The 13,842-nt window shown below is 47.8% G+C and overlaps 1 protein-coding gene across 1 annotated transcript in view; it reads left to right on the forward strand.

Annotated features, from left to right (window-relative positions):
* The first annotated feature begins 240 nt into the window (after positions 1 to 240).
* Positions 241 to 13,842, forward strand: part of LOC138748398 (SH3 domain-binding protein 1-like) — a 75,033-nt gene continuing 61,431 nt past the window's right edge. Inside the window, exons 1-2 of the mRNA XM_069908520.1 lie at positions 241 to 397; positions 12,615 to 12,654. Coding sequence (XP_069764621.1) covers positions 342 to 397; positions 12,615 to 12,654 — 96 coding nt within the window. The 5' untranslated portion in view covers positions 241 to 341. The remainder of the gene's footprint in view (positions 398 to 12,614; positions 12,655 to 13,842) is intronic.

The following is a 13,842-nucleotide window of genomic DNA, read 5'->3' on the forward strand; positions in this document are numbered from 1 at the left end:
TATGGGAATTACAATTTATGGGTAAAATTAAACATTACTAAGGATTCTGGATGGTCTGGTACGGGAGGAGGTCCATGGTGGGGGGGGGCGGGGGGAACACCACAAGTTACCGCACCGGGTGACACCAACTCTCATGACAGTCGTGCAGAGTTTCTCACTCTCCTTTACCGCTCAACTGTCTCACCAATGGCAGTGTCACTTTAAGGGAAGTTTCCCTTCCTGTGGGAGGGGAAATTGGAAACATTAGCTACACTCGTACCAGCAGACCGTGCAGTGACGGAGAGACTGCAGCTTCAAGCTAACCAGCGGACACTTAGGTATCCAAGGAAAACGTCTTCAAAATGATGAAGAAGCAGTTCAACCGGATGCTACAGCTTGCCAACCACACCTCAGGCAGGTAGGACCATCACGCGTTTTGTTTTTAAATCTCTTCCTCAATGTTTTCTTTCTCTCGATTTAGGAAGTTAAAATGCTCAACTGCAGCAAAGCTCTCTCGTTACAATAAAGAGCAGGGAGTTTCTCCTGTCAGGTAGTAAATGCTTGTGAGGATAAAATGCCTGACTGCACGCAGCTGGAGGTGAGATGATGCAAGAGAGTGGAGGCATGAGTCTTTCTTCCAACCTTAATGAACTTTAATGCACCCTCATAACGCAGGAATGTGTTCTCTCTTCCCCTGGTTCCCCCACCGCCCCCCACCCCCCACCCCACTCTCTACAACAGTCTTGATAAACAGCTACATTGTGGTTAAGACAATGCTGCTGAGTGCCTTGACACTGACAAACTGAAAGTTAAAGACCTTGGCCTCTTACATAGTGTGGCCACAATGGCAGGGCAGAGATTGGATCATCAGGAGTACTCACTTTAGCCTAGAAGAGTTAGACTGAAACCCGCCAGGACAGGTGGGGAAGATTATACAAACTTGGAAAATACTTATCAAGACTGTGCTCAATCGCTTTGACTGTTGGATTCAGAGGGTCTTATCAACTGTGCTTAGCTGTGGGAGGCGGGATGGACAACTAATGCAGGCTGCCCCGGCAAAAGCTACATCCTGGGAACAAATGAGTGAAAGCAAAATGCCCCAAGTCATTTCCGCAAGTCACGAATCAGCAGAGCTGGGGGAATCTCAGCCCCTCGACTCGCTGGGTGATAATGCAGAAAGCATCGCGCCCCCTTCCCCACCCAACAAAGTCTGCTTAATTGGCCCCATTGCCATTTCCTCCAGTCACCAGCCCACGGAGTCATCCTCCTCCAGACCTGTCCATCAGCACCTCCCACCATCTCTACAATCAAGAAGGACAAAGTCAGTTTATTTATTTAGTGAAAGCCCATTCTGGCCATGCCGCCCAATTATCGTACCACCCTCCGTATGTTTTGGAGGATGGGATAAAACTGGAGCTCGTGGGGAAAACCCACTCTGTCATGCGGAGAACATGCAAGCCCCTTACAGACTGCGCCAGATTTGAAGCTGGGTCCTGGCCCTGTAACAGCATTGGGAGCATCACTTTTCCCTCCCAGGACTCCTGGAGAACCCCCTCCAAGACCACGGGGACTTGCAGATAGTTAGCTTATCAAGGGTCCATACCGTGATGAAGGGCTCAAGGCCGAAACGTTAGTCATGTATCTTTACCTACCTTTGCTCAGTGCTTGACCTGCTGAGTTTCTCCGGCATTGTGTTTCTACTACGGAGAGTTACTGAGTTTTGCATTGCTGCTGGGTCGAGTCCCAGGTCTCCCAACTAAGCAGTGGTTCAAGAAGGTGGCTCCACCACCGCATTTTTCAAGAGGTAATTAGCAAGGGGACAGTAAATGCAGGTCTTTTCAATGATGCCCAGATGCTAAATTTGCAAAAAAGAAATGTTCCATCATGTTGTCCATGTGCAGCTTGAGTCTGCCATACAGAGATTTGTGGCACACCTAATAATAAAAGTTAAGCCACCATTCTCCATGGCTGGTCCTTCCTCCGACTCCCAGCCTTAACATACATGTGTAAGTGATAAAGGAGCAGAAGTAGGCCGATCAGCCCATTGAACCTGCTCGACCATTTTTATCATGAGCTGATCCAGTCCCCACTCCCCGGCCTTTTCCCTGTAACCCTTGATGCCTGGACTAATCAAATCCCTGTCAATCGCTGCTTTAAAGACACCCAACCACCTCACTTGCACAGGTGTGTGTGTATGGTGTGCGTGTGTGCGTGCGCGTGCGTACATGGTGTGCATGCGTGCATGTGTGTGTGCGCGTGTGCATGTGCGTGAGTGTGCTTGCCTGAGTGTGCATGCATATTGGGACAGTTTGAATTTAAAGAATCCTTGTTTAAAATGAAAACTATGGAATAATTGGTGCACTCGTGCTGAATGATGTATCCCAGAATCTTTTGGATGCAGATTTTGAGAGAGTCCGACTTTCTATATGGTTTACGTGAGTTCTTAATGCTTACGTTAGCTGTTTTCATGAAATGGTCTTGGTTCTTTAGGACTATAGCTGGAGCTATCTCTTCGCTGTGAGGTTGAGGAAGTCTGAGCTCATTTTCAAGGAAGTATAAAGTTAATGTCAGTCTCTCTGACACAGAAAAGTTCTCTTCACCACCAGTCCAGCCAAGATTTATCACAGAAGTAAATGCCTTGCTTGTTATCACATCTCCATTTGTGGGAACTCGCTGTGGACTTGGGGGCCTGCTGTCTTCTCCATTACCACAGAGATCTCACTTCAGAAGCACTTCACTGATTGTGAAACTATTCCAGGAACCCTGAAAGCTCTGGTGAAATTGAATGTTTTCTTTCTTCCTATTTTAGCAGACCAGCCTTTACCACGTACGACTACATTAAAAATGATCTGGGAGTGTAGGTTAATTGGCTGTAGATTGGGTCCTGGCCCTGTAACAGTATTGGGAGCATCACTTTTCCCTCCCAGGACTCCTGGAGAACCCCCTCCAAGGCTCATGGGCTGAAATAGCCTGTAACTGTGCTGTATGTCTGATGCACGATCAATTGCACAAACGCTGAAGTTACCGGAACTGAAGGCTTTTATTAGTAAGAGATGGCCAACATCCCTCGTGTTGGTCACTCACACAGACCCGGACTCGAACTGGGGGCAGGAATGTGGCATGACAGCCTTTATGGGGGAGAAAGTGGAGGAGTCACGAGATGGCCAGTGAGAACAGGATCAACCAGAAAAGGTCATGTCATTTACATAAGCAATAATGGTTTACCACATTCACCTCCTCTTTTTAAAAAGAACTCCCGGGGGGGAGGGGGGGTGCGCGGTGTGGTGCAGTCTGCCGACCTCATAAGTTCAGTCTATCCAGTGGTCTCTTTTGGCGTTGTGACTGGTGCGTCCCCTTCTGGGCGTCCGGGTGGCTCTAGCTGATCCATCTCGGTTGGCCCAGCTGGGGTATTCGGTTGAGCCGGGAGGATGGATATGTGTGTGTGTTGGCAGTCAGGTTCGCAGGGATGGTGGGGGTAGGGAAATGAGGCCCTGGAGAGCTGGGGGGGGGGTGTACCTGTCAGCTGATTGGGGGAGTGGCCAGATGTTCCTGTGTGTGCCAGGTCCTGGATGAATACTGTGTCCTCGCATCCGTCCAGGAATCCCACATAGATGTTCTGTGGGTTAGCATGGAGCAGCTGGACCCTCTTGACCAGAGGGTCTGACATATGGGTCCTCACATGCCTGCGGAGTAGGACAGGCCCAGGAACATCAGCCAAGAGGGGAAGGTAGTTCCCGGCACCGATCTCTTGGGGAATATAAAGAGACCTTCATGAGGTGGCCAAACACAGGAGCAACTGGATAGCATTAAGGACCTCTGGGAGGACCGTCTGCCAGTGGGGGACGGGGAGTCCCTTGGACTTTAAGGCCAGTAGTACTGCCTTCCAGACCGTGCCATTCTCCTGCTCTACCTGGCCATTCCCTTTGGGGTTATAACTGGTGGTCTGCCTAGAGGCGATGCCCTTGGACAGCAAATATTGTTGCAGCACGTCGCTCAGGAAGGACGAAGTCCTGTCACTTTGGACGTAGTAGGGGTATCCAAAAATTGTTCAGAAACTTTATGACGGTAGCTGCAGTCATGTTCGGGCAAGGGATGCCAAAGGGGAACCGCGAGTGCTCATCGATGATAGTGATGAAGTAGGGGTCCTTTGAAGTCCACACTCAGACATTCAAAGGGGTGAGTTGCATTGATCAGGTGTGACCAGTTGGGCTGATAAAAACGCAGTTTGCGCTCTGCGCAGACCCGGAAAATTTTGGTCAGTGATCTGATGTCCTCAATGAAGTAGGGGAGATTGCGGGCCTTGAGGAAATAAGGAAAACAGGTGATCCCTGGAAGGCAGAGGCCATCGTGCAATGCCTGCATCTGGTCCATCTGCACACTGGCACGTCCCCCGATACAGGGCATCCAAGGGCTTGTTGAGCTTACCGGGCCAGTACAGTATGTCATAATTATAGGTGGAGAGCTTGATTCTCCACCTCAGGATTTTATAATTTTCAATTTTACCCCACTGCTGATTATTAAACATGAAGGCGACTTCCCGAGGGTCAGTCAGCCGGGTAAAATGCTTACCAGCGAGATAATGTCTCCAGAGCCGTACTGCTTCAACGATAGCCTGGGCCTCTTTCTCGATGGAGGAGAGCTGGATCTCAGGGCCCTGGAGGATGTGTGATAAAAACGCCACGGCCCTGCCCACCTGGTTAAGTGTGATGGCCAGGGCAAAGTCCGATGCATTGCTCTCCACCTGGAATGGGGTGGACTCATCCACTGTGTGCATCGTGGCCTTTGCGTTGTTGGCTTTGATACAGTCGAATGTCTTGCGGGCTTGTGCTGACAGGGGGAATTTGGTGGCCCCAATGAGGGGGTCGAGCCTTCTCCGCATAACTGGGGACCCACTGAGTGTAATAAGAGGAAAAACCCCAGGCACCTTTTCAGGGCCTTGAGGCAGCGAAAGTTCTAACGGGGCACATGCGCTCAGGGTTGGGGCTGATTACTCAGTTCTCCATAACACAGCCATGTAGAGCCAGGCAACATGTGCTGAAGACATCAGGTTGAGGCGTTTTGTCATGTGTAGGAATTTTTGGAAGTTCCTATCACGGTCCTGCTGATCATGGCCACAGATGGTGATGTTGACGAGGTATGGGAAAGTGGCCCACAGTCCGTGTTCATTCACCATCTGATCCATCTCCCTTTGAAAGACCGACACCCCATTCGTGACCCCAGAAGGGACTCTCAGGAAATGGTACAGTTGGCCATCTGCCGCGAAGGCGGTGTACTGGCGGTCTTCGGGGCGGATGAGTAGCTGGTGGTATGCAGACTTAAGGTCTATGGTGCGATCTGGTTCACCATGTGGGGCAAGGAGTATGCATCCAGCCGGGTGAACCTGTTGATGGTCTGGGAGTAATCTATGACCATCCGGTATTTCTCCCCACTCTTCACCACCATTACCTGGGCTCTCCATGGGCTCATACCCTATTCTATTACTTCCCTCAGCAAGGAGGCATCTCATCTCTGACTTAATAAATGCCCTGTCCCTGGAGCTATATTGGTGACTTTTAGTGGCGACGAGCTTACAGTCAGGGTGAGATTGGAAAATAGGAGTGAGGGGAGATCTGGACTGTGGAGAGGCCACATGTTGGACGCGGTGATTGGGTTTGGGTCTGCTGGTCGGTGTGTAGTGAGGGGGGGTGGGTGGTTTAAAAACTGCTCTATACAGACCGTGAGGGGAGGGTGGGGCCTGTCGTACTCCTTGGTGACGCTCTTCAAGTTACACTGGAAGTCTAATCCCAGTAGGATGGGTGTGCAGAGCTGTGGCAGTGCGAGGAGTGTAATGTTATGGTAAACCGTGCCCTGGACAGTCAGTGTTACTGTACAACTGCCACGAACTTCTGCTGAGTGGTACTGAGACACTAAAGAGACATTGACTTGCGGGCTTCATCCCGAGAGAGTAGTGCAGTACAGTGTCTGGCTGAATGAAGCTCTCAGTGCTTCCATTGTCAAATAGGCACAGCACATTAACGAGTCAATTAGGGACGATTAAAACAGTGGTTTTCAAATCTTTTTTTTCTACTCACATCCCACCTCAAGTAATCACAGAGCACCGATGGCATAGGGACTACTTAAAGTGGTACGTGAGTGGAAAGAAAATGTTTGAAAACCCCTGACTTAGCCCCTTTCATAAAAGTTTAACTATTTCCGGAAGACACCCGTTGCACCCTTCACCAGTACCACTGCCCACTTCCAGAACGCTCAAGTGTTCCCCACACAGAATATTCCTGAATATATTCTGATGGAAAGCTCCCCGAGCGTTTGCTGCTTTCAGTTTCTGTGGCCTTCTCCCTCAGGGATTCAACGAGCTCCTGAAGCAAAAGTCAAAAGTCGCCTAGGCCAGTCTGTGGCTCTCAGGAAATGTGATGCTGACATGAGTGCAACCTCTCTGGAATACCGTGTACAATTTTGGGCACGTTATTTGAGAAAAGACGCGTTGGCATCAAAGAAGATTTACTAGAAAAGGGTTAGCATCTGAAGAACGATTGTCGATGTGACCGCTGCTGTACAAATAATTCTGATGCAAAGTCCATAGACTGTACAGCAGGCTTTAATGAACTTAAACTTGTACACACCAGGCTCAGTATCTTTGCTGGCTCCACTTGTCTGACTCTCCAAAGGGGCCAGCTGAAGTCTTTATACGGGCCGGTGATTGGTAGCCGACAGGTGGGGCCAGCCTCCCAGGTTGCCTACCTGCAGGTTCAGTGGTTGCCCCCCTGCAGTAGGCCAGTGCGGCCAGTGTAGTGGTTGCATCACCACAGTCGTCTCTTGGACTGTATTCATTGGAATACAGGATGAGGGAGGAACCTCATAGAGACATTTCAAATGCTGAAAGGCCTGGACAGAGTAGATGAGGCAAGAACGTTTCCCAGGACAGGGAAGATGAGGACAAGAGGCCTCAACTTCAGGATATAACTGTGTCAATTTAAAAGAGAGATGCGGAATAATTTCTTAGGTAGGAGGGCCGTGAGTCTGTGGAACTTGATGAAGCGAGGTCGTTGGGTGTACTTAAGGCAGAGATGGACAGTTATCTGATTAGTCAGAGTATCAAGGGTTATGGGGAGTGGGGTTGAGTGGAAAGGATGGATCAGCTCATGATTAGAATGGTAGAGGCAGCTCCTATATCTCGTGAACACAAGTCATCTCTTCTCAAAGGGCAGCTGAACATCAGGATCCCAACTCTCTCTATACCAGATGCATTTGCCTCTATGAAGTTGCACCGTGGCCTGCTCCCTAGATTTTAATCACAATCGATCTCCATTGTGGTTTTAGAGAGAGAAAAATCTCTCTGGTGTAAAATTTATGCAATGTTATGGTGTAAAATCGGCAAACTATTAACAAATCTAAATGAAGTGTGGGCTTATTTCCTTTTGAGGCTCTCCACCATTCTAACATCCCTGCAGCGTAGAGCACAGAACAGCTCTTCACCCAAATGCAGCAAGTTTAGCGTAGTGATTAACGCCATGCTCCCGACACCAAGAGCAACCCGGTTAGTGCAGCGGTTAGCACAGCGCTATTAAAATGCCAGTGACCCAGGCTTGAACCCACTGCTTTCTGTGAGGAGTTTGTACATCCTCCTTGTGTCCTCGTGGGTTTCTTCTGGGTCTTCCTGTTTCCTCCCACCCTCCAAAAGCATACGGGGCCTGTCGGTTCATTGGAGTATTTGGGTGCCGCAGGCTCATGGTTGCAATGCTGTGTCTCCAATAAAAAAAAATTCAAAGATCACCAATGTTTTTCCTCATTGAAAGGAAAAATTGGATAGGTATATGGATGTGGGAGCGAAATGGTGGATTATAGGCAAGGTGCAAGTTGGTGGATCGAGAGGAGGGTACATGGTTCAGTGCAGACGAGTAGGGCCGGGATGGCCTCTTTCTGTGCTGTGATTATATATGAGAGTGAGGACGTGCAAACTCCACACACAAAGCACCAGAGGCTAGGACTGAACCTGGTTTGCTGGAGATTTGAGGCTGCAACTCTACTACCTACACCACTTTGCTGGCTAGAGAATTCAATCCTGCATGTGGAGAGCAGGGTGAGAAATTGGATCACTTTGTGATCATTTAATAGTTGGAAATAGGCTGTGTTGTCTAGGGTGGAGCGACGCTTCTTGACTATCTCGGAGGATCTTTCTTGGACCAAACACATTAATGGCATCGTGAAGAAAGCACATCAGCGCGTCTTCTTCCTCAGGAGTTTGCGGAGTTTGATATGACACTAGAAACCCTGCCAAATTTGTGGTGTGGTGGAAAGTGTGCTGACCGGCTGCATCACGGTCTGGTATGGGAACACCAATAGCCCTGACCATAAAGGCCTCCAAAAGGTAGTGGACACAGCCCAGGACATCACAGGCCAAACTCTTCCCCACTATTGAGCACATCTACCCGGAACACTGCCATTGGAGAGCAGCAGCAATCATCAAGGATCCACCCCACACTGTGGTCGCCCTCCACCATCAGACTCCTCAACAACAAACTCAATCAGGGACTCATTTAAGGACCCTTACTTGAGCAAAGTAAAAACACAAAATGCTGGAGAAAATCAGCAGGTCAAACCGTGTCCTTTAAGTAGCAAAGATAAAAATACATAACTGATATTTCAGGCTTCAGGTGTCTACAGATTTACCTCTTACCTGTGCACTTTATTGATTTTCTTTTTTATTCTCTCTATTGCACAGTTTGTTTACATTCATTATCTGCTTCATTTCTTTATTTGTTTACATTTACGCTGTGTACAGTTTATTTTTTGCACTACCGGTTAATGGTAATTCTGCCGCACCCACAGGAAAAGGGAACCTCAGGGTTGTGTGTGATGCCATGTGTGTGATGCCATGTGTGTGATGCCATGTGTGTATTCTGACAATAAATCTGACTGTTGTTGGAGTTCCACTCAACCAGGCAAGAGGAGAGTGTCCCATCACACTCCTGATCTGCCTCTTGTAGATACTGGAGATATTTTGGGATGTTACAGGGATAGTCACTCAGTACAACCTCTGTGTTTACATTGCTGGGCTGCGGGAATTTCTGGTCATTGACGTTGATACTGAGAGAGGTGATAATGGTCATTAATTTTTTTAAATTTAGACATATGATGCAATACCAGGACATTTCAACCCAAGAGTCCGTGCTGCCCAATTTACACCCAACTAACCTACAACCCCCCCCCCCCAGTAAGTTTTTGGAGGGTGGGAGAAAACTGGAGCCCCCAGGGAAAACCCACGCAGACACAGGAAAAACATACAAACTCCTTACAGACAGCGTGGGATTCGAATCCCAGCCCTGATCGCTAGAGCTGTAAAGGCGTTGCCACGCCAACCCTGCTGCCAGTCTAAGTTTTAAGGTTAACTTTGTCCAAAAATACCTCATACTGTATGAAGGGTTCTTCTATGAACAGACTCAGATTTCAGATTTATTGTCAGAGTACACAGTGCAGAGGAGAGTGAAGACAACGGAGACAATCCTTGGGGGCTCCCTTCCTTGCATGAAGGACATCGACAACACACGATGCCCCCAGAAAGAAATAAACCTTGAAGGACTCCACACACCCCTCACGTAAACTGTTCTCCCTTCTGCCGTCTGGTAGGAGGGATCGTAGCACTCAGGCTCTTACATCCAGATTGAGCAACAGATTTTTCATGCAAGCCATCAGTTTCCTGAATTCCCAGAACAGATGTGGACAATGTACTGTGGACTGTTAATGTATACGTCTTAAAATTATGATATTTTAATGTGTTTGACTTCTATTCTAACTTATATTTATGTAAATATGCTTCATGATCCTGAAGAAACACTACCTCATCTTTACCGACCGAGCATGGGATTAACGATAAATAAAGGTGACTTGACATACAGGACATGACATATGTTACGAGCCCAGAAGACCCCAAAACCCAGCAGCAATAGATATTCGCCAAGACAAATGGTCACTTGAACAAAAGTTGCTTTTAATTATCTTTAAACATGAAAATAGAAAAAAACTTTAACTTATCACTATTGACATAACTAACCTAACTTAACCCCCTTCTAATTCTAAGTGCACATGTGTGTAATGTGTGTGTAAGTTCAGAAAAGTTCTTTGGTTCACAGTCCAATCTCACTTCTCATTCCTCCAAGTTCACTGGTTGCAAGCAATTCTTATACTGTGCACAGAATTTAACATTTATAAAGGTCGCCAGGCTTTGGTGCTCGAAAGGTAAATGATTACAGCTCAGGAAGGTTCTTGTTGGTTTTCAGAGAGAGAGATTTGTTGTTCCAGGACATCCACAACTGATTCCTTTTTAATCAGCCACTCCATTGTCCTGCTGATGAAACTTGCCCCATCAGGGTTCTCCAGATGATAACCTCTTTCTTTCAGGTCACCACAGAGTGCCTTTTTGTTTCTCTTGTTCCAAGTGACAGCCAGTCCTCTCCTCTTGTATGAACCACAAGGGCTTTGGCCAGACTGAACAAAGCACTTACAAACCTGTCTTCCAAATGGGGCTTTCCACAAGCTTGCCAACTTGAACTCTTCCAGTCCCAGATGTTGTTACTGGCTGTAACATTGTAGAAGTGATCGATCTCTCTCTCACTCACTTGAAGCCTGTTTGACTCTCTCTGCTTGCAAAACTACATGACCCTCTTAGAACAGCAAGTTATCTTCCAGACAGAAGGTGGCTCTGGCAAGATCTTTCATCTCTTACCTTTTTGTAAAGAACAATCCATTAGTGAAGTCTCCTGGGCACTCTCCAAAGCTCTTGTAAAGACTGTTGGCCCCAACATGTCTAGCATGGGGCAGAACTCCAGTATTTTAAATAAGATCTGTTTTAAAGTGTTTGTATGTTACCTTCTCTAACAAACCTTTGCCAATTTATCTCCCAAAAACACATCTATATACTTTGTCAACCTGAGATTCCTTTTCCTGGAAGTGTGGTAATGCGTTATTTCTAACATAATGAAGGGAGGAAAGTTTAGGGGAGATATCAGGAGTAAGTTTTTTTTTACACAGAAAGTTGTGGGTGCCTGGAATGCCTCACCAGGGGTGGAACATTAGGGGCATTTAAGAGACTCAGACAGGGACATGAAAGAAAAATAGAGGGTTACGGGGTAGGTAGAGCTTTGTTTTTATGTAGAAATATATAGGTCGGCACAACATTGAGAGCCAAAGGGTCTGTGCTGTGCTGTACTGTTCTATGATCTATTCATTCAGCCATGGAAAGAGCAAACAGGGATACACTGAAAAGGAAGATCAGTTCACTCCAAGCAAGGGCAGCATGAAGTCGCTGTTATGGGGGTCGTTCAGGAGCCTGATGATTCAAATATACATCATTTTAAACTTTCTCCCCAATGGGAAGAGTGAGAAGAGATGCGTCCGGGGTCGTTCAATGTGTTGGCTGCCTTTTCCAGGCAGTGGGAGATGTCAATGGTGTCCAAGGAGGGGAGGAAAATTCTGAGCTGCATTCACCACCTTCTGCAGTTTCTTCTGATCTGGAGGGGATTCCTGTCCCACGTTGGGATGCACCCAGCAAGTAAACATGCCCCACTTCTGACTTTAAGATGGAGGGAAGCCCATTGGTGTACCAATCAAAGATGGGTGGGTCTCAGCACTGCTCTAAGGAACATCTGCAATAACTCTTGGGGCTGAGATGATGTTCCTCCAACAATCTCCAACTATTGAATATAAGAAAGAGGAGCAGGAGTTGGCCATCCGGCCCATTGAGCCTGCTCTGCCATTCAGTTAGATCACGGCTGATCTGATGATCGGCTCATCTCCACCGACCTGCCTTTCCCCTACTATGTATAAATATCTACCCAACCTTGTCTTAAGTCGATTTCCTGAGTTCACCTCCACTGCTTCAATGGGCAGTGAATTCTATAGATTCCCCACCCTCTGGGAAAAGCAGTTCCTCCTCATCTCCATCCTAAATCTACCCCCCTGAATCTTGAGGCTATCTCCCCTAGTTCTAGACTCCCCCACCAATGGAAACAGCTTACCTACCTCTATCTTATTTACGCCTCTCATAATATATTTCTATAAGATCTTCTCTCATTCTTCTAAATTCCAGCAAGTACAGTCCCTGTGGACTCGATCTCTCTTTATAGGCTATGAATGATGTGAGGTGAATCAATAAGATCAAGAGGGACCTAGGTAGGGTGGACAGTCAGGGGCGATATAATAGCAAATACCAAAGAACATCTGTTTAAGGTGAGGAGAGGAAGGTTTAGGGGGAGACATCAGAGATAGGTTATTTTTATACACAGTGTGCGCCTGCTTGCATTGCTGGTGGTGGAGGCTGGTACAATAAAAGACCTTTAGGTGGGCATATAAGTAAAATAGAGGGTTATGGGTGTGAGGTCGGGAAGGATTAGCTTGCTGCGGAGGAATAGCATCGTGGGCCGAAGGCATTGCACTGTGCTGCTGTGGTTTGCGTTCTATGCCAAAAGATGAACTCGTTTTCGGATGGCCTCAAGCAGTTCAGGATGTCAACACAACCTTCAGGGGTATTTAGGGAAGTGAAGTGAACATATGTCCACATTAAGCTCCCGCCCACCAGAAATGAATTTTTTAATTAATTAGGTGGCTAATTTTGTCTTTTTTTCCCTCTGCTTTCTCTCCAGAAGTGAGAATTCACTGCTTCTCAGCGAAGATCTCATCCAGGTAAGGTGCTGCTACTAAAGTGGTCGATCTGTGTAATGGGTTTCCAATAAGAAGATCAAAATTCAAGATTCCTTTGTTGTCAGAAAGTGTACAGGTACACAATCCTTTCTCCAGACCCCTTGGGGGATGGTGTGTTCCAAATTTCGGATTTTTCCGGATTTCAGAACAAAAGCTAGCTGCCCCAGTTTTAAGCCCACCCGAATTGTGCTGCCGTATCCACCCCCACCCCCCTTCCAGTCGCACTGCCATCTCCCCCCCCTCGCCCGTTTGAGTCGCGTGCCGTCTCTCACCCCATCCCACCTCCCACCCCCCACGCCGGTTTTTGGAGCTTTTTGGATTTTAGATGTCTGGATAAAGGATTATGTACCTGTAATATAACATGATATTGCCTTGGGCCTATGTAAGGCAGACAAGGAGTTGCCATTTGTGATACCCAGTGCCACTTACAGTAAGAGAGAAAGAGAAGCAAAAGAGGGTCCCTTCAGAGTCACTGAGTGTACATGGATTCACCTCCAGCATTTCCCACAGTCTTTGCAGTCGCACCGACTCCTGTTCGAACCATCGGCAAACCTGACCTCCACATCCAAACCTCCAACACCATCAAGGAGCCTTTAGGGCCCAAGGCCCTTCTTGCCCTCAGCGCCTCTTGCATCCCGGCTCCGAGACCTGGTTCCCAAGAGCCAGTCTCCAGCAGGTGCAGGATGTGTGGGGCCCCCACCCCCACTGACTGTGTCACCCGCGGCCTGCGTGGGTCCTTCAGCTGCTGAGCCCCTCGCTAGTCCACTGCCATGGTCACCGTCTCCTCTGCTTCTCCTTATTAATGGGATGGGGGGAGGGGGGTGGTGTTCTCCCCGTTTCTGGTGCCCTGGTACTCCATGAAGTCTGCAATCCCTCGCCACCATTGCCAAGCACAGGTGGTGCCATCTTGGGCACAGGCTTCATTGTGGCAGGATTGTACTTATCGACACCATCAGCTCCTTTAACAGGCCGCTTGAAGTCTATACAGATTTTCCGGCATTAAGACCGGCAGTTAAACCCTGATGGGAGTTGGAGAACATAGTGCCTCTGAATTCCTTGCACTAGAAGCAAGGATCATCCTACTTCTCCTTCACCAAACCTTTCCCATCCATCAAAAAACACAGGTTTCAACTTTCCTGCTCCTCTTCATTATCTTCGGACACTCAGGCT

The sequence above is a fragment of the Narcine bancroftii genome, chromosome 13 (genome assembly GCF_036971445.1).
Source record: "Narcine bancroftii isolate sNarBan1 chromosome 13, sNarBan1.hap1, whole genome shotgun sequence".
Lineage (NCBI taxonomy): Eukaryota > Metazoa > Chordata > Chondrichthyes > Torpediniformes > Narcinidae > Narcine > Narcine bancroftii.